We start from the raw sequence: 26,928 nt of genomic DNA on the forward strand, positions 1-26,928 counted from the left end.
TTGTTTAAGCAAGTCAGCCATGTCAGCTATGGTTTTATAAAAAGCAGGAAATGTGGCTGAATGAACTGTTTCGCTGCCAGACAAGGCTCCGCTGATAGCCAGGTGTAGCGGTGGTAAGGATTCACTCCATGGTGCTGAAAGGAAAGCTCTGCTGTTGGGCCAGCTTTATGTAGGCCCTAACAGTTTGTGGGCACTGTTATAGTGCAATTAATGCTGGCATGCATCTAAAAAAATATATGTTGATTGCACCACCAAGATTTACATGCTAAAATTGCCACTGGGATCTGGTATACCTCAGATCTAAATCGGATTGGTATTGATTTTGAGGGAAAAATGACTGGGTGCTGTCGGTCTCGGATGGGTATTTTACATATCCAATTATGTTCGGATTTCAATTTAGGGATCCGAAAAGACCTCTACCTCCAATTCCTATAATATTGTACGACCACTAATCCATTTGTAATGTAATGTAATATAACGTAACATATCATACTAAATGGGGGGGGATCAAATTTACATCTCAAATGCTAGGCATTGCCCTGAGGCCAAGTTTCCTGCTGACACCATGGAGGAGGAGAATGTCAGGGCCCAGAAGTTCCTGCTGTGACTGCTGGGCTGGGGTCTGATGTCTCTCCAGGTGCCTCTGTCTCCTCATTTAACATTCAAACAGCCATGTTCTTGACACCTAAAATCCAACCAACACAAATACTGCAAGCACTCGTTGAAAAGCAGCCTTAAGTAGTAAGACAGAGTAAGTGGAGAGACATTTGCTGCTGTTCAAATGTGGATTGGATTGGACTGTGACTGAAGGAGTGGAATTGTCTATGTTTGTATTTGCATGTCGTTTTCTCCGCCTTTTACCCGCAATGGATTGTTTTATTTTCTCGTTCACTACCCAGTACAGTAGGTGGCGGCAATACAGTTTATATGTTGTAGTCTGCCAATAAACTTCAAAGAAGAAGAAGAAGAATCAGCAGAGAGGAAGAGGCGAAGCGAGAGGGGTATACTCCGCCCAAAATTCGTCTGCACAAATAAGACCATGAAGTGAGGAATTTTTGTATGGAGGTCAACAAAAAATGTAATTACTAATTTGCTATGTGAGGCTTATTTGATCGAATATAAGTGTCGTAAATGTTAGGTTGTGTAATATTCATATGTGTAAACATATGTTGCGAATGCACTGATATACGTGGACGACCGTGGCATTTCGGCAACTTAAAAAAAACTACTTTATATTGCAGTTGTGCCTGACATGCGTATCTGCCCTCTCATTGACTAGAATCACAGATAGTTTAGTTATACAAATATTTGCTAGAATGGTCCCATGTGATCTCGCCTCCCTTCTATCTTTGACGAAATGTCCATTGTTAGTGGCCACTCGACCATCTTGTCTATATAATAGAACATCTTTGGTGACCGGTCGAAACAAGGAAGTGAAATTCTTGCTTTAAAACATCTTGCAAAGTGAAGAATCCTCATGTTTTAAACTTAGTTAACGGACTGGACAATGCTTTTCCATTCGTTAAAGTTAACAAATTGACCGTTTTAACGTGAACGAAAACCTTTTATCTTATTTTGAAATGTTTTATGAGTTGATCAGTTCGATGGCTATATTAGTGCGCTCGAAATTGATTTGTTGTGCATTAGTCATTACAATTCTCTCCATTATTATAGCCACTGGACAAAGTCTTGGTAAGCTACATTATGAATATTTGAAGTGAACCATTGCTTTGACTACTGAACTAATAGCCTAGCGGTGATGTATGTGCGCTTCCATGGTGATAGCCCTTTTAAATATTGGTTCATTAAACTTCCCGTTCTTGGTGAAAAATAACTTCTTAGTCTATGTTCAGAAACAACTTAATCGAATATGAACAGCCTATTGCTATTTCTGACGAATGTAGATTGATCATGTTTATCGACTGATTGTTATGGATGTATGTAGACCAACAGCGCTCTCTCGTGACCGATTCTGTGCTTTCCACCTTGTGTAACAGAGCTCCTCGGGATGCTGCGTCCTTTGCCCAGTGTGCTTGGAGTCCTGTCTTTGGGTGGAATGGCGCTGCTTTGGAGGGACATAAGCTCGAAAGTGAAAGGAGAGAACCGGACTTTGAGCAGTCTGCTAAGCCAGTATTTTGCCGTGAAGGTTGTGGGTTGGCTGGGTAAGCGGCAAAGAGGGAAACTGGAAGCCGATACTCTGAATATACGGCAAGTTCAAGAGGAAACTCTTCTAAAGCGCCTGCGCAAGAACGCGGACACATGTTATGGAAAGCAGTATGATTTTAGCTCAATTAAAGGTAAACATTCCACGTATTTATAAGACACTTGCATAATAAGACACATTTGTTCACTTGCACAATATAGCCACCAATGACCATGCACGTTCTGCTCTCAGCATATTCGACCTCAGCAAAAGCTTGTGATGTAAGGTCATTATGCCAGTGATGTAACTTTTTGCTAAGTGATTGACTGCCTCTATGTTCTGATGACATGCTTGCGATAACTCACATCACATTTCCTCAAATTGCAATAAATTGTATGACGTAGGCTAGCCCAAGAATGTACTCTTTTAAAAGTAGTGTAGATGAGCCTACCATTACTAAAGCCTTTTCAGACTGTAAATCGGATTCAGTCTTTTACCATTACGTCTTGATGTTACCAAATTAAAATATTGAAACCAACCTGGCCAGATAGTACGATTTCCATCAGTTCTGCCATCAACCAACCTGGCCAGATGGCAGAATTGATGCAAATCATACTATCTGGCCAGGTTGGTTGACGGCAGAACTGATGCAAAACGTACTATCAACCAACCTGGCCAGGTAGTATGATTTGCGTCAGTTCTGCAGTCACATTCTGCGATTGGTTTGCGAGACTGGTCAGCCGATTTAGGCTACGTCAACTGCAGCAGTGTATTTGATCTGTGCCAGCAGCTCAGAGAAGGCTGCATTTGCACCGCAATTCTGGGTATTCCTGCATCTGCCGGAACCCCTCTTTATACTTCTATTGGTCTATTTTTAACTTAGGACAGGTGTGAGGCAGGGGCGTTCAAGTACAGTAGGTGGCGTTAATGCACAACGTTGGATGCCAGCTGCGGATGAACCCCTCAGATGAAGAGGTGGGGCAACGGATACTGTCCATCGGTGTATGGCTAGCTAGCTGCCACCGTCCCTTCTTCAATGGTGTTCATCTGTGGCATCCAACATTACATTATTGTGCATTAACGCCACCTACTGTACTGGAGCACCCCAGCATCCCGCCTGTCCTAACTTAAAAATATACCCCGCCTGTCGGGCACTGTTTTCCCGCAGTTCTGTTAACTTCTTGATGCACAGATCCCGATTACGGGATCATTTTCGTGAACAACCGCTGAATTGCAGAGCGCCAAATTCAAAAATAATACTAAAAATATTTATAATCATGGAATCACAAGTGAAATATACCAAAACACAGCTTAGCTTGTTGTTAATCCACCTATCGTGTCAGATTTTGAAAATATGCTTTACAGCGAAAGCAATCCAAGCGTTTGTGAGTGTATCAATCAATGCTAGAACAGCTAGCCTTAAATTAGCTTGGTCACAAAAGTCAGAAAAGCAATAAAATTAATCGCTTACCTTTGATAATCTTCGGATGTTTGTACTCACGAGACTCACAGATACACAATAAATGTTATTTTTGTTCGATAAAGATTAGTTTTATAACAAAAAAACGCCATTTGGGTTGCGCGTTATGTTCAGAAAACCACAGGCTCGTTCCGGTCCTGAAAGGCAGAAGAAAATTCCAAAAAGTATCAGATTCAAAAATAATACTAAAAATATTTATAATCATGCAATCACAAGTGAAATATACCAAAACACAACTTAGCTTGTTGTTAATCCACCTATCGTGTCAGATTTTGAAAATATGCTTTACAGCGAAAGCAATCCAAGCGTTTGTGAGTTTATCAATCACTAGACAAAACAGTAAGAACAGCTAGCCTTAAATTAGCTTGGTCACAAAAGTCAGAAAAGCAATAAAATTAATCGCTTACCTTTGATAATCTTCGGATGTTTGTACTCACGAGACTCACAGTTACACAATAAATGTTCTTTTTGTTCGATAAATATTAGTTTTATAACCAAAAACCGCCATTTGGTTTGCGCGTTATGTTCAGAAAACCACAGCCTCATTCCGTTCCTGAAAGGCAGACAAATTCCAAAAAGTATCCGTAATGTTCGTAGAAACATGTTAACGTTTTTTATAATCAATCCTCAGGTTGTTTTTAACATACATAATCGATAATATTTCAACCGGACGGTAACCTATTCAATAAAAGAGAGAAAGAAAATGTCGAGCTACCCCTCTCACGCGCAGGAACTAATCAAAGGACACCTGACTCGTTTTGAAAAATCTCGCTAATTTTTCAAAATAAAAGCCTGAAACTATGTCTAAAGCCTGGTCACAGCCTGAGGAAGCCATTGGAAAAGGAATCTGGTTGATACCCCTTTAAATGGAAGAGGGGCAGGCAATGAAACAGGGATAAAAAAAATAAAAAAGCACCTCCGGGTTCAGTTTTGTTATACTCACAGACAATATTTTGACAGTTTTGGAAACTTTGGAGTGTTTTCTATCCTAATCTGTAAATTATATGCATATTCTACGATCTGGGTCTGAGAAATAGTCCGTTTACCTTGGGAACGTTATTTAAAAAATAAAATACAAATTCTGCCCCCTAGCTGAAAGAAGTTAACAACGGTGAGAGAAGGTGTTTGGCAGGCTATAGCAAAGGACACTGTGTTAGCTTAGCCAGCTAGTCCTAAGGAGGACTCCAGTTCACAGCAGGCAGGTGGTGGGACTGACTCCGTTTGTTAGCTAGCTAACTATCAAACTAGTTAGCACACAGTGTTGCACCAGCCTCCCGTCTGTTGTGCTAGCGGGAGGTGGGGGTGACTGGTAGGGTTGCACATTTTGGGGAATACTCAGAGGTGGAAACTTTCCGTGGGAATATATGGGAATTAATGGAAATAAATGCACATGAATATTAATACATAAACATTTTACCTTATCATATGTAGACATAATTGGAAATTATTCAATCCTTCCAATAGAATTAAAAACATTTAGTTACAAATTGAACTTTAATTAAATGAGTTGACTCTTCACATGGGATGATTTCACTGAACAACAAAAGAAAGGGAATATTGAATGATCCCCAATTATCCATCGCATCTCCCAATAACGTTTTCAACGTACATCTGTAAAATGATAGTCTAGAAACTAATGCTTTGGTTGTCTTCCTCTCAGGCTATCATGTCTTCTCCCTGGACCTCCTCAATGTCCAATTCTTGAACATCAGACTCTGAGGCCTAATCTTCACAGTCACGTTCCTACCTTGTTGAGGATAGCTTGTTGTCAGGCGCAAAAAGACTCAAATTTGCTCGGATGGCCACCAATTTTTCTACCCTTGTATTGGTCAGCCAGTTGCGTGCTTTGGTGTGTGTTCCCAAACAAGGACCAGTTGCCCTCTGAGGCGGCTGATGTTGGTGGGATTTGGAAGATGGTGGAGGCAACAGGGGAAATAGCCTCAGATCCACAAAGTCCCTTCCACCAGGTGGCTGATGAGATATGTTGGCACAACTGCCATATTGCATCTCCATCCCAAAGCCCTTGCTTGGAAGCGTACTTTGCCAGACTGCCAAGAACCTTGCCCTCATCCAGACCGAGGTGGCGAGACACGGTAGTGATGACACCATAGGCCTTGTTGATCTCTGCACCAGACAGGATGCTATTGCCAGCATACTTGGAGTCCAACATGTACACTGAAGCGTGTATGGGCTGCAGACAAGTCTTCACGCTTTTTGATGTATTTCAGAACTGCAGTTTCTTCTGCTTGGAGCAACAGTGAAGTGGGCAGGGCCGTACGGATTTCTTCTCTTACATCTGCAAGCAGAGTCTGAACATCAGACAGAATGGCATTGTCTCCCTCAATCCGTGCAATTGCTACTGCTATAGGTTTCAGGAGTTTCAGGCTGCTTACCACTCTCTCCCAAAATACATCATCCAGGAGGATCCTCTTGATGTGGCTGTCCATATCGGCAGACTGTGATTTGGCCATTTCTTGGAGACTCCTTCCCCTCCAGGAGACTGTCAAACATGACGACAACACCACCCCAACAGGTGTTGCTGGGCAGCTTCAATGTGCTGCTCTTATTCTTCTCACTTGCTTGGTGAGGTAGATTGCTGCTATAACTTGATGACTCTTCACATACCTAACCATTTCCTTGGCTCTCTTGTAGGTTATCCATTGTTTTCAGTGCCATGATGTCCTTGAGGAGCAGATTCAATGCATGGGCAGCACAGCCATTCGGTGTGATGTTAGGGTAGGACTCCTCCACAAGCCGCAATTTCACCCTTCTTGGATCGACTTGCAACACCAGCCACATTACACAATAAAGGCAAAAAGGTTCTGACACTGCTACAACTTTGTCGGAGCCTTTAATTTGCAGACTTAGACCATGTCACAGTGAACGAGCCAAGACGTCTGACAATTGTTTACAACCTAAGAATTTGTCTACGAGGAAATTTGGTCTGGGAAGGCAAAATCGTGGCATAAGTAGGCTAAAATTGTACAACCTGCAAAGATGTTTGTTTTTCCAGAGGTAGACTGTTTTGGCTGCCAGAGCCATTCAAATACTCCATCTAAACGTTAATGGATTCTCGATTGCTATACGATTCTAGAAATAAAGCCCTTTTTATATCACATCAAAATGAAATAATTTCACAAATGCAAAATATACTCTGTGTAGACTGTTTTAACCCGCTTTATCACAGTTTCAGGCGACAGTATTTTTCAGTTACAACACATTTCGGGCGGCCTTCTTCTGTTACACACAGGTGTTCGGAGCATGCTAGATGTTAATGCTAGATAACTAATTAGCATAAGTGGTCGCCTCGGTCTTCCGTTTGTCTTCCATAAACACGTGCTGCAACGTGGAGCTAACCCTAAAGGCAAAGACTGTGCTAAAGGTGTGTAGTAATTTAACCTTTATTATTAATTTTCGTTGATATGGAAGATACCTTCATCAATAGGCATTAAAGGTACACTACCGTTCAAGTTTGGGGTCACTTAGAAATGTCCTTGTTTTTGAAAGAAAAGCAATCTTTTTTGTCCATTTAAAATAACCTTAAATTGATCGGAAATACAGTGTAGACATTGTTAATGTTGTAAATGACTATTGTAGCTGGAAACGGCAGATTCTTTATGGAATATCTACATAGGCGTACAGAGGCCCATTATCAGCAACCATCACTCCTGTGTTCCAATGGCACATTGTGTTAGCTAATCCAGTTTATCATTTTAAAAGGCTAATTGATCATTAGAAAACCCTTTTGCAATTATGTTAGCACAGCTGAAAACTGTTGTTTTGATTAAAGAAGCAATAAAACGGACTTTCTTTAGACTAGTTCAGTATCTGGAGCATCAGCATTTGTGGATTCAATTACAGGCTCAAAATGGCCAGAAACAAACAAAACTTTATTTTGAAACTCGTCAGTATCCTTGTTCTGAGAAATGAAGGCTATTCCATGTGAGAAATTGCCAAAACTGAAGATCTCGTACAACACTGTGTACTACTCCCTTCACAGAACAGCGCTGTTCTGGCTCTAACCAATATAGAAAGAGTGGGAGGCCCCGGTGCACAACTGAGCAAGAGGACAAGTACATTAGTGTCTAGTTTGAGAAACAGACGCCTCACAAGTCCTCAAATGGCAGTTTCATTAAATAGTAACCGCAAAACACCAGTCTCAACGTCAACAGTGAGGATGCAACTCTGGGATGCTGGCCTTCTAGGCAGAGTTGCAAAGAAAAAGCCATCTCTGTCCAGTGTCTGTGTTCTTTTGCCCATCTTAATCTTTTCTTTTTATTGGCCAGTCTGAGACCAAGCGGTCTCGAGACCATGTATTGGGTGTCTCGGTCTTGTCTCTGTGTTGGATACATTTGTACTCTGTCTTTCGCGGACAGTGAGGATTCATAGTTTCTTGCCGAGACCATCTGGAGTAAAAAAAACTCATAATTCTCAGGTTCCATTCAGTCAGCGCATAAAACCGATTCGCCAGGCCAAATATATACACTCCTTTCTTGAAACATTAATATTGTTAGCCGTTGATGTTACTCTTCAATAACACAGACCCCAAAGCAAATCAGGGGGAAGAAAATAGGTTTATTCAAAGAGGACAAATCATAGATGTTATGCTGAGAGGTAGGTGTCCTTAGTGATTCTTTGTTCGAAGGAGAATCACTAAGGACTAAGGGACAGGATGTAGTTTTATAACCCAGCCCTAGCCTGTGGTTGATCAATTAGAATTCCTTGCAATACAACTGGGCCAATGGCCAAATAAGATGTATCCTATTTCAGGCTCAATGTATAACCAATTTGGACCAATGAGAACTTGCAATGTAGCTATGAGTCCCTGAGTGAAACTCCTCCCATGTCTCTGACCCTTAGTACTCTGTTGACTTTTAGTCCTCTTGACCTTTAGTACTCTATTGACCTCTCGTCCTCTGTGTTGGGTATTGTCTTTAAAATATTCTTACACTCCCCCCCTAGACCATTTTAAAAAGAAATATACTTAAAATGTATTTTTAGAAAACAACATGAAAAAATAGACTGTATAAAAAACATTAGCAGTAAGCATAAAATCATTCACATGAAACACCTTGCATTTCTATGAAACACAAAGGGCATATATTACTTGCTGTTGCAATAAGAAATAGATTTCAAACAAAGTTATGGAAAATAAGTATTAACACGTGTGATACCACATCTGAGAGAGCATGGTTCGTTACAGCACCGAGGACAGTTACCACGGGCACATTGACCACAATCATGAGGCGTGGTGTGACGATGAAGACCCTTATGATCCCCACCACAGTCTTGTGAACACCACAGACATCCATCTCCAAAAGGACACGGTTGATAACTCTTATGATATCCCCTATCACGTAACCATCTGATTTTAGCAGACAAACATCGGGCAATAGCGCACTAGATAACCTGGATGAGGATAAGAAAAACTCCCACTTGGCAGTATCATGCTCACCAAAAAAACTTCCCCATGTACCAAATTGTAGAAGACAACCACACGACTAGGCCTAAATCATCTGGATTGTAATCATGATATTTAGCGCACTCAGTCCGGATCTTTTGGATTATGTACCGGTAAGTACAGCCTTCAGCACAAATGACAGCACATGTACCCCCTTGTACAGACAGAAGATAGTCCAGGGCCAAACGATTTTGCATCGCCACAGTCCAGCAGTAATTAACTCAAGACTCTCAGCTGTACTATTAGCTAGGATTTCCAAAGAGTTTGCCATATTAATAACTTCCCCGTGCTATTTTTAGAAATACCAGAAGAGGGAAAAGCAATCGCAAAGAATCTCTCCGTTTCTGTAATCCCACGTTTTTGACGGTGTGAAAAAGGAGAATTCACAGACTGTCTTACGACATGTCCCAAATAACAAGACCCCAATAACACGACCCTAATAACACGACTTTGGTAACCAGCAATAGGCATAGGATCCACAGATAAAGTAAGTCCCATTAGGAGCTATCATACCATTGTTGATGATATTACCAAAGATATTGGCATAAAAAGTCATCATAGTGCCATTACTGAGAGTCAATTCAGCAGACATTAGACATTCCGCAACCTTAGCACCGTCACAGGCAGACAGGTCTGTTGTTTTGATCACACTTACTCTGTCCTACTTTGACAAACGCGTCCTGGTGCAGTTGAGACAAGTTCCAAGAGAGTGACCTATTAAAACACAACCACTCAACAGGGGTATGTGTAATAACTAGGTACGGTGGTCGCTGATTAGTGTCATTGGTCATTTCAAATGAAGGAAGGTACCGATCACTCCAGGATGTCAGCTCCACCCCCAACTCATTCACATGTTTTTGAATGGGGACACATCCAGGAGTCTCAGGCCTCCTCCAGCACCTATCTACAGAACTAGGTACTCTCGCATGTTGATACTCAACATTCTCACCCCAATTAGTACCAATAATTGCCTTATACCAATTAACATCTTTCCAGATACCCAACATTTCACTCTGGTTAAAAGGAATAGCCCCTAATGGAATCCCTGCCCTTGATGTGAGTGGAGCATATGTACAAACCCAACAAGTACTTTGGTTGACTACTGTGGCATAGTGTAGAGAAAGAGCTGGAAACGTATTGACCCCTGAGTGTCCCTCGTTCTGCTGATGCATCTCTGTGTTAGAAATGGAAACACCACCCACATCCTGTATTAGGAGGAAACTCACAAGGGAAATGATTTCAAACATTTTTCACGTGTCTGCAAGACGATCAAATAAAATTGTCCTATTGTCAAGGTAATCATTCAAAGTCCTTTAAAAGTGACCAGCTCTTCCACACTGGTATCAGTCTCACATAAATAACTATTAGAAATTATGTTCTGACAGTCTGCCGGTAGTGAGGAATTTTTCTTCCGTTCTATTGGTTGGTAAGGACTTCTCTAAGGAACACTTCACCGGTGATCTTGTATCATTTCAAGTACAGTCCTTGGGCCAAGGAATATTGCTTCAGCTTCAGACCATAGATTCTCATTAACCTGTAAAGAAGCAAACAATAAACTGAAAGGAACATGTCCTGGTTTTCAAGAGAAATAGATGTTTCACATAAATTTCCCTAAGTAAGCATGTCCCGATTTTCAGGAAAAAGTTGGACATTTCACCTAGATATCCCTAATATGATGACTGCGGAGTACAACATAGAAGTTTATCAGGTTCTGATCATCTTACTATGCTTCTTCGCCCGAGATTGGCCCCCGATTTGCTAATCAATCAGTTCTTTATTCTCCAGGCTCCGCTTTGACATCAAAATGGACAACCTTGCAATGAGTGACATGTAGCCATCGTGATGTTCCCTGGACTTTTACTGCTGACCTCATTATGAGCAAAACTTGATAAGGACCTTCCCATTTTGGCCCTAATGTGTGTTACATATTTTTTACTATCACACACTGTCCTGGTACTACATCATGTCCCCCCTCGGGAGTTATTCCCCACGCTTCTTTTACTTGTCTGTCTGCTTCCCTTACTGCATTAGAGAGTTGTATGCAGTAGTTAACCATTCATAAAGTGAACGTCTGCTTTCCTCAAATCTAATGTGCCTGTCACTATCACATTGTCCATTGTAGTAACTGCCCAGCTTGCCTTCCTCACACCGCCCTCCACCATACTTGAACCATCTGTGTATAAGATAAACTCAGGGTTTTCCAACGGATGTCTCTTCTTAGTAAACCCATCAGAGAGCTGATCCAAAACCAACTCACAACAGTCGTGTTCAAGTAATGTGGTATCTGGAGGAAGCGTCAGAGTAGCTGGATTACATGGTGTGCCACGTTGTATGATGATGTTAGGAGCCTCCAACACCGTCAACCATTTGCTGTGACCTGTGCAGCTCGATTCATTGTCGAGTATGAACAGCATTTTGGCAGAATGTGTCTTTTCAGCTATACCCATGTCCCATAGATCTTGAATCACTACTTTAGTACCGTCCGTGGCTTCCTTGCTAATGGGATATTGTTTTGTGCCAGGTGGGGCAACACCTGTCAAGCACCTGCATCAATCCTCATTGGACCAATTGAAATTGATAATGTTTCATATCTGTCTCCCCCACTCCTGTTGCTCTCATCTTCTTGCCCGTGTACTGACATATATGTTTTGCATAAGATATGGGCAGTGACTTCAGCACCCGTATCTACAAAAAAATCTACTGCAAAGTTGTTAACCATCATGTTCACATATATGCCATCCGATTTTATATGTACGCCAGCTGAGATGGGATGTAAAGAGGAGGTCTATTAGTTTCCCTCCACAGCATCCAGCAAACTTTGCTGCTGAGCCGGAGAGAGCTTCTTAAATTTCTACATCAGCATTGTGTCGTTGGGGCTGCTGTCTTGATTCCATTTTCCCGTAGACGGACCCTGCTTCTCCTGGCCATTTCTTATAAGAACACGTTTTCTTTTCCGACATTCTCGTTTGCAGTGACCAGAAATCCCACAATAATGACATACACAAGGTTTCTCTTCTGCTGAACGAATAATGTTGTTGGTTTCACTCGGGAACCCGCACAACTCTGATAACAGCCGGTTTATTTTGTTGATTGATGTCTTTGCCCAGTCGTGACAACCTGTTGATGTTGTCACCATAGCTTTGTCTCTCCTAATCAGTAGTCGTGGAAACAAATGTTGTTTTTTTTGCAAATCATCATGTATGGATTACATCAGCTGATGGGTGATTGCACTCAATTACTCCAAAAATGGGGCATCTTCATCTTCCACGTCAGTTAACCCACTGTGTCTAACCACTTCTGCTCTAAACCTTTCTTCAAATTCAACAAACAGTTATTTCGGTTTTTGAACACATTTGGTTATCTCTGCCCAATTGGCGGTTGCATTGGTCAAAAGAAAAATAGAGAATGTCTATCAGACAGATTCCATCTTTGTCAACAATGACAGAATATTTCTTTATCTCTTGCCTACACTTCTCCACTTTGAAATGATTCTTCATAGACAGTGAATTTTAAATATTTTAAATGCTTACATCCGGAGGAGCTGTTCCGCCCTTCTCCAGAGTGGTTTTCTCACTTAACAATGGCATTATATTAACTTCAAAAGTAGTATAATATATATCTCTATATTTTATATATATATAATTTATAACCCCTTGAGGACTCCAACCTCCTATGTATAGAACACATTGTCTCTGTAGGGCCTAGTTCCCCATACAACTTGTGTTCACTTCAAAAACTTGTTGAAGGCTTACATTACCCACACATGTAAAAAAAAATGCTACTTAACTAGCAACTCACTTCTATGCAAGAAGGTTTCACAAAAAATAGAGGACTTGAACCCCTACAATAGAGATTTAACAAACCTATAACAGAGCAAAGGACTCAAACCTTATACATCACAGATACGTATCACTCATTGTATGCACAAATTGTAACCTGATTTGGTTCTTTTACATGATATCGGTGTATATTCACCCAGCAATATGTTAGCAGTTAATCAGGAGATTAAGAGTTGAATCCTATGGTGGGCGCTCAGCCCTCTCTCTCTTTTCCCTGGATCAACACATAGTTGATGAGTTTTTTTTCTTGTTGTTCAAGAACAATTCATCCAGGTCACGGCACCAAGTGTTAGCAGTTGATGTTACTCTTCAATAACACCGACCCCAAAGCAAATCAGGTGGAGGAAAATAGGTTTATTCAAAGAGGACAAATCATAGATGTTATGCTGAGAGGTAGATGTCCTTAGTGATTCTTAGTCCTTAGTGATTCTCTCCACAGAACAAAGGGACAGGATGTAGTTTTATAACCCAGCCCTAGCCTGTGGTTGATCAATTAGAATTCCTTGCAATACAACTGGGCCAATGGCCAAGTAACAAGTATCCTATTTCAGGCTCAATGTATAAACAATTTGGACCAATGAGAACTTGCCATGTATCGATGAGTCCCGGACTGAAACTCCTCCCATGTCTCTGACCCATTGATCATTAATCCCCTATTACAGAAAAAACACTTTCCATTGATTGTTAGTACTCTTTTGACTTTTAGTCCTCTTGACCTTTAGTAGTCTATTGATCTCTTGTCCTCTGTGCTGTGTATTACCTTCTCTTTTTATAAAACACAAAGGGCCAGTGGTGTAGTGGGCATTTTTTTTCAGTGGGCATTGCTTCTACTCACTTAATCCCTATTGATGCGTGTCAAAGTAGTGTAGTGGATGTATGTGACTTATCAATTATGTAGTACAATAGAGAAATCATGCACAAAGTACCCTACACAGTCGTAAAGCACGTGAAATATATTCACATGGGCACAGCCTAGTTTCAGCAGAATATCATCTGCAGGCAGCAAGCGTGTGCAGCGCCCAACTGGTTTTGGGATGGAGCAGTTCACAGAAGAATGGCATTGGTAGCTGGTAGAGTTTCAACTTACGTTATCTGCCAGTAAATGCTAACTAAGGCAACAATGGGTATGCAAATCATGTATTGAAAATGTTTAGTCCGAAGTGTTGGTTAGTAGGCTATTTGTGATGGGCTATTGTAATCATGTGCTGTTTGCATCAGGAGCGTCAACATGGATGGGCCTGGGTGGACAGAGGCCCACCCACTGGGGAGCCAGGCCCTGACAGGCCCACCCAATCAGATTGATGTGGTTTATTAAGCATTGTTGTGGACTTAGTATCACATTTGGTCTTTTTTTCTATTAAAAAAAGTGTAATTTTGAGAGTGAAAATCTGATTAATCTGTAGGAAAACTCATTAAAAAAACATAGGAAAACAGGATTTTCGACACCTTTCCTTCGCTGAATGAGCCATTTGGGAACGTTTGGCAAAATTAGAATATACCCACTTCTTCAGGCACCACTACACCACTGCATAGGGCTGATGGAAAGACAGCAGTCACACACATCATGATGTTAAAAGGATGAACTCGGACATAATAAGCCAGTAGGTCCTAATCATAAGAATACAAAAACACAACCATTAATAAAAACATTTTGCGTTTAGCACACAAAGTAACTGGTGACCTAAAGTTTTTAAAGTGGAACTGACAGCATTTTAACTACTTTGCAAATATGAAACGCTCCAGCAGGTATATCTCACCTGTCACCCCCAAAGCCAATTCCTCCTTTGGCCTCCTTTCCTTCCAGTTCTCTGCTGCCAATGACTGGAACGAACTGCAAAAATCACTAGCGCTGGAGACTCTTACCTCCCTCACTAGCTTTAAGCAGCTGTCAGAGCAGCTCACAGATCACTGCACCTGTACATAGCCCATCTGTAAACAGCCCATCCAACTATCTCATCCCCATACTGTATTTATTTATTTATCTTGCTTCTTTGCACCCCAGTATCTCTACTTGCACATTCATCTTCTGCACATCTACCATTCCAATGACTAATTGCTATATTGTAATTACTTTGACACCATGGCCTATTTATTGCCTTACCTCCCTTAGCTTATTTCATTTGCACTCACTGTATATATTTTTTTCTTTTTTTCTACTGTATTATTGACTGTATGTTTGTTTATTCCATGTGTAACTCTGTGTTGTTGTATGTGTCGAACTGCTGTGCTTTTTCTTGGCCAGGTTGCAGTTGTAAATGAGAACTTGTTCTCAACTAGCCTACCTGGTTAAATAAAGGTGAAATAAAAAAACAGACAACCATAATTTCAGTCAAAAATATCAAATTCCCAGTTTATGCCACAAAACCAACTTTATAAGAAGTTTTAAAAATAGGTTCCATTTGACACAACGTTCCATGACGTACACCAAGGTATTGTTGTCAGAATAGATGGATGCAGTTCAATGCATGATTAATATAATTCACCAATACATTTCTTGGTAGCCCCAAAAATATTGCTATCAGGTTGTAAATCCCAGCTGGCCTGGTACATTATTTGCTGCCTCCATTCAAGATGCACTGTTTCAGTTTCAATGACTCAATATTCTGGACAAAAACAGACAAATGTAACTAAAGCTGGGAATGTAAATACAATCAAACTAGCAAGGGCAATGATCACAAGTCAGTCATAACATGGCTAATGGGTTAGCGTATCTATTTATGTAGCAAACTTAAAAACACAGAGCCTAAAGTTAGCTAAATGATCGGAGGATGTCATGTCATGCCATTGGAGGAGTGGCTGAGTAACAGAATTCTTCCCCTCATATCGTTTTGACGGCTATACACAGCTAGAGATACAGGTGTCATTTGGTTAGCTAGCAAGAACTTGAGCGACTGTTATACATTTAGCATATCTCTTGTGTTCGCAAATCCACTCTGGCTATCTACTCCGATTTTGGAGCACTCTCGTCTGTGTGTGCCAGAGCGCAGAACAACAGATGAATTTATGAACGTGCAACACCTGCTGAATATGACCAGTGTCAGTAAATGTAGACCAAAAAAAATAATAGTTAGTCAAGAATGCTCTAGATAACATGTAAACAACAGAACCAGCTCTGCTACAGCAAGTAAAATGGTCAGAGTGAGATGTTCTCTCTTTTGTGTCTGGAAGTAGCTAGCTAGCAAGCTAGCCAACTTTACCCAGTTAGCGTGGGTGCTTGGTTGGGACGAGCATGCGTTGGCAGGCAAGCTGCAGAAGGACGAGGAGGCTACAATTCCCCATTTATCAGTGTCATTTTGACTGCCAACTAGGTGAAAAAGTTTGAGAGTGTCTATCAAATATCCCTTCATTAGATTTTAGCTCATCTTGCTCTGCAAGCATTAGTTGTTGACGTGCATAACTGGGGGAGAGAGAGCCTACCTTTTCATGGTTGTTTGATCGATAGGACTGTAAAATTCCCAAATGTAAGAGGACTCCTGTGGTGTTTACATATTTGCAGAAATCCATTCAGGTATTTTGTGGCTTTTGGCGAATGCGCTCTAATGATGTAAAGTCGCGCTGTTGCAACTGCCTGTAACAGTCCAGTTCAAAGTGAATAATGGCAGGCCCGTGTGGCAAATGGCGTGTTTGTATAAAGGTCTACTGTAGCTCTGATTTGGCTATAGCGCACCAGTCTGTGTAGACTCCGGTCCTGGACAAGACAGGTGTGTTTTATTTACTGCAGTGTCTATTAATTATCCAAACGCACGCCCGCTTTCCCACTCTATAATGTTATAGAATTTTCACAAATGCCTCAGTATACCTAATTCCCAAACATTCTAAGAATTTATGAAAATTTGAAAATGACCATATCTAAGTGATCGCTTGTCAGAATTTTGTTTTTTTATGTGTCATATTCTTCCTGGGGGTGTATATGAACAGATGGTAATAAGATTTCATGTTGCTAAAATGCTGTCAGTTCCACTTTAAATTCAACAATGTTTCACACCTAAGTTATTTTCAAAGAGATGGCTAACAGCAAGCACGTTGCAATAAAAATAACAGTTCCACTCACCAGATGATGATCATTTGAAGCTTAACTTCTTGTTGAAAGTTATTCTTGAAAAGGGAGAAGCTAACAAATTAGCAACAACATCCTCTTTGATTACACCTACTGCAGCCGCTGCAAACTAACCAACAACCAAAGCTAGCTAGCTAGATCGTGGGAATACTACTGCTCGCTATTGTGCAGAGACCGGTTGTCCTTCAACTGTATAAGGGCAACATTTCTTGAATGGCAGATGCCTTTTATCTAGCTTCTGGTGGCCTAGCCAATGACTTAGCTAGCTAGATTTATCTCCCCAGAGACCAGCAAAGAAAAATTCTGATTGGATATTTTTTTCTTTTCAGTGTTCACCTGTTCACCTTTCCAACAAAAACTGAAAAGATTAAATCAGAACATAATTGAAAATAAGAATATGATGATTATTCTATTATTAGAATCATTATTTTATAAATCCTTAGCCTTTCTCTGAAGGCATAGAAGGCCCATTTGTTATCCACTGTGTTTGGGTTAGTAAAAATGTGTTTATTTTCCCTCAGCATCCATTTTTCACTATTCTGACTGTCTAAAGAATCCATATGAACACAGAAATACTGGACATTTTGAACAAAATTACAATCATGTTCTTGAATTGGACTCACATTTTTCCGGTCTTGGTCTTGAATCGGTCTCGATTGAAGTGGTCTCGAACACAACACTGGGTTATGGTATGGGCAGGCGTAAGGTACGGACAACGAACACAATTGCATTTTATCGATGGCAATTTGAATGCACCGAGATACTGTGACGAAATCCTGAGGCCCATTCTGGTGCCATTTATCCGCCGCCATCACCTCATGTTTCATGATAATGCATGGCCCCATGTCGCAAGGATCAGTAGACAATTCCTGGAAGCTGAAAATGTCCCAGTTCTTCCATGGCCTGTATACTCACCAGACAAGGTCACCCATTGAGCATGTTTGGGATGCGCTGGATCGACGTGTACGACAGCGTGTTCCAGTTCCCGCCAATATCCAGCAACTTCACACAGCCAATGAAGAGGAGTGGGACAACATTCCACATGCCACAATCAACAGCCTGATCAACTATATGCAAAGGAGATGTCGCGCTGCATGAGGCAAATGGTGGTCACACCAGATACTGACTGGTTTTCTGATCCACGCCCCTAATTTTTTGTAAGGTATCTGTGAACAACATATGCATATCTGTATTCCCAGTCGTGAAATCCATAGATTAGGGCCTAATGAATTTATTTACATTTACTGATTTCCTTATATGAACTGTAAAATCATTTAAATTGTTGCTTTTTTATATTTTTGTTCAGTGTACAATTCAGACAATGTTCTGTGTCCTCAGACTGTGAGGCCTTTCGTACACGTCACCCGGTGACGACGTACGAGCACTATCGTGAGCTGGTGACGCGAGTGGCTGCTGGAGAAGAGAAGGTCCTCATAGCTGAGAAACCCCTTATCTTAGCCATGACATCGGGTACATCTGGGGCCAGCGCCATGCTGCTGAGCACCAAGGACACCAACACAGAGTTCTTCCTACAGGTCAGTCAGTGGAAATGCTCCCTATTAGCCCCAATGACAACTTTCCTTAGATACCTTTACTTGTTGGCATATGTAGTGGTGAAATCAAAGCTTTCACCTATCCAATTGTAAATACTGATCTTATAGGACGAGAGGATGACCATTTTATTTTGGTCATGACTATGTGTGTGTGTGTGTGTGTGTGTGTGTTCTTGACACTCTCTCACTGTGTGTGTCCGTCCACCCCAGGGAGTGGCTGTATGTCTAGATGCCATGCGGCGTGTGTTCCCGGCCAGCGACAGCCTCCAGCGCACCACCAAGCTCTTCTACTCGCCCACCTTTCGCCAGTCTGAGGCAGGCATCCCCATTGGGCCTAACTCCTCCACCCCGGCTTCGTCCCGCCACATGCTCAACCTATACACCACACCCGCACCCGCCTTCCAGGTAGGGTTGGCACCAGGGTTGTGTTCATAAGGGCACGCTGCAGCAAAATGTTTTGCAACGGAAAGGAAAACACTTTTCTTATTGGTTCATGTAGTATGTCTTTTCTGTTTTCTTCCATTTAATTTCTAATAAACAAGACCCAGAATAGAATAGTGCGGTTTTATAAGTTTCGTGAGACATGAAAATGTGCATTCTGTGTTTGCCTTGGCTTTCTGGGCATCCCCAACGTACGCATGCTTGGAGTGGCAGAGGGTCAGTGCCTTGCTCAAGGGCATAACGGCGGAAGAAACAGAATGCTGTTGTCACAGAAAACATGTTTATCAAATTGTAAAGTGTAAATATGCTACTACGATAAACAGGGAAACAAAAGTTATCATTGTGTCTTTTTGAACTTGAACACACTTCTATATTACTATATTTATGGTGCCAACCTCCCATCCAGGTGCCCAGTGAGAGAGACACCCTCTACCTGCACCTCCTCTTTGCCCTCAAAGACCCCAGCGTGGGCACCCTGGAGTCCAACTTCGCCTCCACTGTCTTTTATGCCTTCAGTGCCCTCCAGGTACTGTAGCTAGAGATAAACACACATACCAGGATTGGGAAAGCTGGTTTACTATATTGTGTAAATACTGTATAGTTGTACTCTTATGTAAAGAGTACATAGGATAACCCTCCATTGCAGAACTCTTATTAATGTGTAATTATTTATATTTGACGATGCCATCTTCTGTCCGCCCCTCTCTCCTCCCCCAGGAGCGTTGGCAGGAGCTGGTGGAGGACATCAAGCTGGGTCGGGTCAGCCCTGCTCTGGCCCTGGAGCCAGGGGTGAGGGCCAGCCTGGAGGGCCAGATGAAGCCAGACCCGGAGCGCGCCACCCAGCTCCTGACCCACTTCCAGCAAGGCTTTGTGGGCATCGCGCGGCGCCTGTGGCCCCAGCTCAACCTGGTGCTGGCTGTGGACTCTGGATCTAATCAGATCTATGGGGAGATGCTGCGGGAGCGCTATTGCCAGGGGATTCCCTTCTACTCACCCTTCTACGCCGCCACCGAGGGTGAGTGCACAGGAGACTTATCACCTTGTGACATCAAGAGTATACAGGCTTCATCTATTGAGAATGTCTGCTTCTTACAGTGCGTGTGTGCATGCAAGTGTGGTAGTTGGTTGAAGCCAAAATTATAGCAAAGACCATAACATAATCAGTGCTTAATTTAGACTAAAATAGGTGCCGGTACTCATTTTGGGTGCCAGTACTTCTCCGTGGCTGACGTGAGTAAAACATTAAAACGTGTTAACCCTCGCAAGGCTGCTGGCCCAGACGGCATCCCTAGCCGCATCCTCAGAGCATGTGCAGACCAGCTAGCTGGTGTGTTTACGGACATATACAATCGCTCCCTATCCCAGTCTGTTGTCCCCACATGCTCCAAGATGGCTACCATTGTTCCTGTACCCAAGAAGTCAAAGATAACTGAACTAAATGACAACCGTCCCGTAGCACTCACTTCTGTCACCATGAAGTGCTTTGAGAGACTAGTCAATGGTCATATCACCTCCACCTTTCCGGCTACCTTAGACCCACTACAGTTTGCACACCGCCCCAACAGGTCCACAGACGACGCAATCGCCATCACACTGCACACTGCCCTATCCCATCTGGACATAAGGAATACCTATGTAAGAATGCTGTTCATTGACTACAGCTCAGCATTCAACACCATAGTACCCTCCAAGCTCATCAACAAGCTGGAGGCCCTGGGTCTCAACCCCGCCCTGTACAATTGGGTCCTGGACTTCCTGACGGGCCGACCCAGTTGGTGAACGTAGGAAGCAACATCTCCACTTCGCTGATCCTCAACACTGGGGCCCCACAAGGGTGCGTGGCCATGCACGCCTCCAACTCAATCATCAAGTTTGCAGACAACACAACAGTAGTGGGCTTGATTACCAACAACGACGAGACAGCCTACAGGGAGGAGGTGAGGGCACTCGGAGTGTGGTGACAGGAAAACAACCTCTCGCTCAACGTCAATAAAACAAAGGAGGTGATCTTGGACTTCAGGAAACAGCAGAGGGAGCACCCCCCTATCCACATCGAAGGGACAGCAGTGGAGAAGGTGGAAAGTTTTAAGTTCCTCGGCATACACATCACAGACAAACTGAAATGGTCTACTCACACAGACAGTGTGGTGAAGGCGCAATAGCGCCTCTTCAACATCAGGAGGCTGAAGAAATTTGGCTTGTCACCCAAAACCCTGACAAACTTTTATAGATGCACAATCGAGAGCATCCTGTCGGGCTGTATCACAGCCTGGTACGGCAACTGCACCGCCATCAACCGCAAGGCTCTCCAGAGGGTGGTGCGGTCTGCACAATGCATCACCGGGGGCAAACTACCTGCCCTCCATGACACCTACAGCACACGATGTCACAGGAAGGCCATACAGATCATCAAGGACATCAACCACCCGAGCCACTGCCTGTTCACACCGCTACCATCCAGAAGGCGAGGTCAGTACAGGTGCACCAAAGCTGGGACCGAGAGACTGAAAAACAGCTTCTATCTCAAGGCCATCAGACTGCTAAACAGCAATCACTAACTCCAAGAGCCTGCTGCCTACATTGAGACCCAATCACTGGCCAGTTTTAATAAATTGATCACTAGTCACTTTATACAATGCACTCAAAAAAAAAAAAAGGTCACTTTAATAATGTTTACATATCTTACATTACTTCTATCACATGTATATACTGTATTTTATACCATCTATTGCTCCTTCCCTGTGCCGCTTGACCATCGCTCATCCATATACTTACATGTACATATTCTCATTCACCCCTCTAGATTTGTGTGTATTAGGTAGTTGTTGGGGAATTGTTAGATTACTTGTTAGATATTACTGCACTGTCAGAACTAGAAGCACAAGCATTTTGCTACACTCGCATTAACATCTGCTAACCATGTGTATGTGACAAATAAAATTTGATTTGATTTTATGCTTATTTATAAAACCCTCTTAGGCCTCATTCCCCCCTATCTGAGATATCTACTGCAGCCCTCATCCTCCACATACAACACCCGTTTTGCCAGTCACATTCTCTTAAAGGTCCCCAAAGCACACACATCCCTGGGTCGCTCCTCTTTTCAGTTCGCTGCAGCTAGCGACTGGAACGAGCTGCAACAAACACTCAAACTGGACAGTTTTATCTCAATCTCTTCATTCAAAGACTCAATCATGGACACTCTTACTGACAGTTGTGGCTGCTTTGACGGATGTATTGTTGTCTCTACTTTCTTGCCCTTTGTGCTGTTGTCTGTGCCCAATCTTTGTACCATGTTTTGTGTTGCTACCATGTTTATGTTGTGTTGCTACCATGCTGTGTTGTCATGTGTTGCTGCCTTGCTATGTTGTCTTGAGTCTCTCTTTATGTTGTGTTGTCTCTGTTGTAGTGATTTGTGTTTTGTCATATATATATTTTTAAATCCCAGCCCCCGTCCCCGCACGAGGCCTTTTGGTAGGCCGTCATTGTAAATAAGAATTTGTTCTTAACTGACTTGCCTTGTTAAATAAATAAAAATATATTTAGGCGCAGGAATTCCACAATACTTTTGAACTAATCGGCTAAAGAGGTGCAGGGGCTCAAGCAGTAGTAAATCTGAGGTGCCAGTGCTCAGCTCCGGTGAGCACCAGCCCAGGTCAAGCACTGAACATAATTTAGATGGTACTACACGTGTGTATCTGTGTCTCTGCGTTCCTGCACTCTTACGTTATGTCTGTGTGTTAACATCCCTGTGCCCCTGCAGGTCTGATTGGGGTGAACCTGTGGCCTGAGGAGGAGCGGAGGAGGTACTTGCTGTGTCCTCGCTCCATGTTCTGTGAGTTCCTCCCAGAGGCCAGTTTGGACCAGGAGACACCCGAAAAACACACACTGCTCATGGAGGAAGTGCAGGAGGGACACAGTTATGAGCTGGTCGTCACCAACGCATCTGGACTCTTCAGGTAAAACATCATTGTACTTTAAAACAAATATAACATTTTGTAATTTGAGTGAACTATCCCTTTAACTGAAGCTCCTCCTGTTGTTATCCAAGCACTGCATTTGTGTTGACTGATATGTGATTTGACAGGGATATCTCTTATTTGTCTCATAGATATCGTATGGGAGATGTAGTAAAAGTGGTTGGCTTCCACAATCAGTGTCCAGTTGTGGAATTTCAATACAGGTACAGTACTGCATCCGGTGTGTACCTTATCTGTACGTATGTGGGTTTGTGAGAATACTTGTGTGCTGATGGGGATAGATGCTGAGGGGATGGTATTTCTGCCTGTGTGTGAGACAGTTCTAAAGTACTCTGTGTGTGTGCTTGTGTGTGTTCGTTTATGTACATGACCGGTGTGTGTAGGCGGGGTCAGATGCTGAGTGTGCGGGGGGAGAAAGTGTCTGAGGTGATGTTTCTGGGGGCTCTGAAGCGAGCCATCAGCCAGTGGCCCGGGGCTCAGCTAGTTGACTACTGCTGCGCAGAGAGCGCCATAATGGGTAAGACGGCTCTCTACTTGCTTTTGTAGTAGTGCCAATTGGTGTAGGGTGAAAGTTGTTCCTAGACGCTGATCTTAGGTCAGTATTGCTTTTCCCCCTCTACTGGTTAAAGTTAGGATTTGGGGAGGGAAAGCTGATCCTAGATCTGTACCTAGGGGAAACTTCACCCCAGAGTGATGCTAGGGCGATTAGACCATTGAAGACATGGCATTTTGTATGTGGGCTCCAGATTCATTTGTGCAGTGGTTGATCATCATGTATCTGTTGCAGGAGAGTCATGTGGAGGTTCTGATCCTCACTATCAAGTGTTTTTGGAGCTAAAGGGGGTGAGGAACCTGACAGAAGAGCAACGCTACAAGGTAGGGAAATGTTTGTGTTCAGTTTCACTTGTTTAATTTCAGTACCTGTCAACATGAGTTCGCGTTAATTTCTTTGTTTTATGCCAATTCCTGGAGAACGTATTCCATAACTTGTTTTGGTTGTGTGGTTACGATGGAAAATAATATATTGCTCCTGAAATCCCTTCTATTTTGCCCCTCTTCTCTTTCTCAATCTCTAACTCCCTCTCTTTCACACATACTCTAAAATACCCTCTCGCTTGCTCGCACACACATACAAACAAAACAAAAATATACCCATACACACACACCCCACCTGCACTTGTTCACCAGTTGGACCAGTGTGTCCAGGAGGACTCGGCCGTCTACAAGTCGTTCCGGTTCAAAGGCAGCATCGGACCAATGAGAGTGCAGATGGTGGCAGAGGGTGCATTCAAGGAACTGCGTAAACAAATGATGGCCTTCTCCAACACCTCGGCCAACACGTTCAAAATGCACCGCGTACTACGCAGAAAGGAGTATGCCGACTTCTTGTTAGGGAAGACCATCTGAACGGCATTATGGGAAGTAAACTCGACCGGAGAGTGGAGACGTGTGTTGTGCACTGCAACCGTGGAGAGGAATATTATTCTCTATGAAAGTGAATGTCATTTGTTAACATAGTCATTTTAGGAGACAGGCAATCTGTGAAAATGACAAGTTACAACTATCGTTTGGTAACCCACTGAACAGCTACAGCGACATGGGTATTTAAAATCATATGAGGACTTCTGCTTTCTTATAATGGACACCATCTGTGTGTTAGAAACAAAGTCCAACTGGTTGTCTTGTCAACATTCTCCACCCCTTACATGGTGGAAATCAGTATCTTTCCCTCCAAACTTAGACAAAAAATCACTCAAGTCTTTCGACAATAATGGAACAACTGATTGTAAATCCACAGGCATCTAATGCCTACTCCTTCAGTAAAGATGATTTTCTTGCTCTTTTGGACAGTTAAACCTGTGCTGGATAAACTTTACATACAATGTTTATGGACATTATAATATGTTACATTTTGCTTTGTCCATATCTTGTCCAACTTCATGCACTGACTTTGCCCTTTGAACCTTGACATTTACAGACAAAATTCAGTCTTGTACAACAATGATTTTTATTTGCAAATAAAAGTGCTAATACTGTATTCTGTTCTTACTCTGTCTTACACCTCCACAACGAGGTCAACGGGAGAGTAGTGAGAGTGGAGCTGCCCCTTGGCCATCTTGTTAGAGGGCAGGGGTGTCTCAATTCCTGAAGAGCTGTTTGTCTGCTGGTTTTTGTTCATTTCCTTTCAATTTGTGTCCAATTAAGACCTAGACCTAGAGGGGAGTTCCTAACTAATCAATTACCTTAATTGACCAATCAAGCAGCAGGAAAAGTGAAAACCTGCAGACAGGACTGGGGTTTGACATATGCTCCAGACCAGAGCCCGGTTTCCCAAAAGCATCTTAAGGCTAACTTCATCATTGGAACCTTCGTAGGAGCATCGTTTAATCTCCAAACTGTTTTCCAAAACCATCGTTAGTGAAGTTGCACTTGAAAACGCTGGTTATTTGCCGACTGCTTCAGACCACTGGTAGAACAGCTCAACCTGGTCTAGTAGCATTTCGCATGAATCTGTACGTAAATCAGAGACACTCCACTTAGTATGATATGTTACCTTACGTATGATATGTATTCATTTGTGGATGTCCATCGCCCATTTTGTATGATGTTACAAATTTACAATTTGCTAAATGTACAATATGTTAAGAATTTGCTAAACTTATGATATGTTACGAGTTATAGCTAGCTGGCTAACGTCAGCTAGGCTAGGGGTTAGGGTTAAGTTTTGGAGTTGGGTTAAAGGGTTAAGGTTATGCAAAGGGTTAGCTAAAAGGAATAGGTTTAGAGGAGGGGTTAGCTAAAAGCATTAGGGGAAAGGTTAGCTAACATGCTAAGTAGTTGCAAAGTAGCTAAAAAGTAGGAAATAGATGAAAGTTGCTAAAATGCTCAAGTTGTCCGTGATTCGAAACCTTTGGGTTGCTAGACGTTTGAGTTATACGTTATACCACCCTACTTCCGTGTTTTCTTTAAGTAACCAAACAAAACGGATTTACTTTTACTATGTTACGTCTAGTCTATGAGACCAGGCTCAACAGCTAAGTGCTTTGTTCAATTTTTTGTTGTTGCCCTTACTCGTCACAATATACACAGAAGAGCTCCACTAAACATATAATCAAGCTGTTTATCTGTCTCTCTGTGACCGTCGATAACTTGGAAACGAAGTTGACTACAAATACAGTTGCCAATGTCTTTGCAATTGAACAAGCGAATGATAAAAAGATGTGTAAAATGAAAACCAAGATGACTGCATTAAAAAATAAATATAGTAGGCCTATACAGTATTTAAATCGTATTGAAATAAATGTAATGTTTGGTCAATTGAGTTCTATTTGTATGTGATATATACAGTGCCAGTCAAAAGTTTGGACACACCTACTCATTTAAGGGTTGAGCACTTGTTGGCTGCTTTTCCTTCACTCTGCGGTCCAACTCATCCCAAACCATCTCAATTGGGTTGAGGTCACGTGATTGTGGAGGCCAGGTCATCTGATGCAGCACTCCATCACTCTCCTTCTTGGTCAAATAGCCCTTACACAGCCTGGAGGTGTGTTTTGCGTCATTGTCCTGTTGAAAAACAAATGATAGTCCCACTAAGCACAAACCAGATGGGATGGCGTATTGCTGCAGAATGCTGTGGTAGACATGCTAGTTAAGTATGCCTTGAATTCTAAATAAAGCAGTGTCACCAGCAAAGCAGCTCCACACCATCACACCACCTCCTCCAAGCTTCAGGGTGGGAACCACACATGCAGAGATCATCCGTTCACCTACTCTGCTTTTTAAAGACATGGCAGTTGGAACCAAGAATCTCACATTTGGACTCATCAGACCAAAGGACAGATTTTCACCGGTCTAATGGCCATTGCTCGTGTTTCTTGGCCCAAGCAAGTCTCTTCTTCTTATTGGTGTCCTTTTTAGTAGTGGTTTCTTTGCAGCAATTTGACTTTGGAGGCCTGATTCACGCTGTTTCCTCT

At 42.4% G+C, this 26,928-nt stretch overlaps 1 protein-coding gene across 2 annotated transcripts; it reads left to right on the plus strand.

Moving 5' to 3' along the window:
- Positions 1 to 998: 998 nt before the first annotated feature.
- On the plus strand, positions 999 to 24,992 carry ghdc (GH3 domain containing). 2 transcript variants are annotated; one of them, XM_038991390.1, is made up of 11 exons: positions 999 to 1,078; positions 1,998 to 2,297; positions 18,319 to 18,515; positions 18,744 to 18,938; positions 19,381 to 19,500; positions 19,692 to 19,989; positions 22,738 to 22,933; positions 23,086 to 23,157; positions 23,338 to 23,471; positions 23,742 to 23,830; positions 24,143 to 24,992. In XM_038991390.1, the coding sequence occupies exons 2-11, from the start codon at positions 2,009 to 2,011 to the stop codon at positions 24,359 to 24,361; spliced, it is 1,809 nt and encodes a 602-aa protein (XP_038847318.1). In that variant the 5' UTR covers positions 999 to 1,078; positions 1,998 to 2,008; the 3' UTR covers positions 24,362 to 24,992. The 2 variants fall into 2 exon arrangements, with proteins under 2 accessions (XP_038847318.1, XP_038847317.1); XM_038991389.1 differs by lacking the exon at positions 999 to 1,078 and adding an exon at positions 1,421 to 1,692.
- The last annotated feature ends 1,936 nt before the right edge of the window (positions 24,993 to 26,928 follow it).

This window comes from Salvelinus namaycush, chromosome 4, assembly GCF_016432855.1.
Source record: "Salvelinus namaycush isolate Seneca chromosome 4, SaNama_1.0, whole genome shotgun sequence".
NCBI lineage: Eukaryota > Metazoa > Chordata > Actinopteri > Salmoniformes > Salmonidae > Salvelinus > Salvelinus namaycush.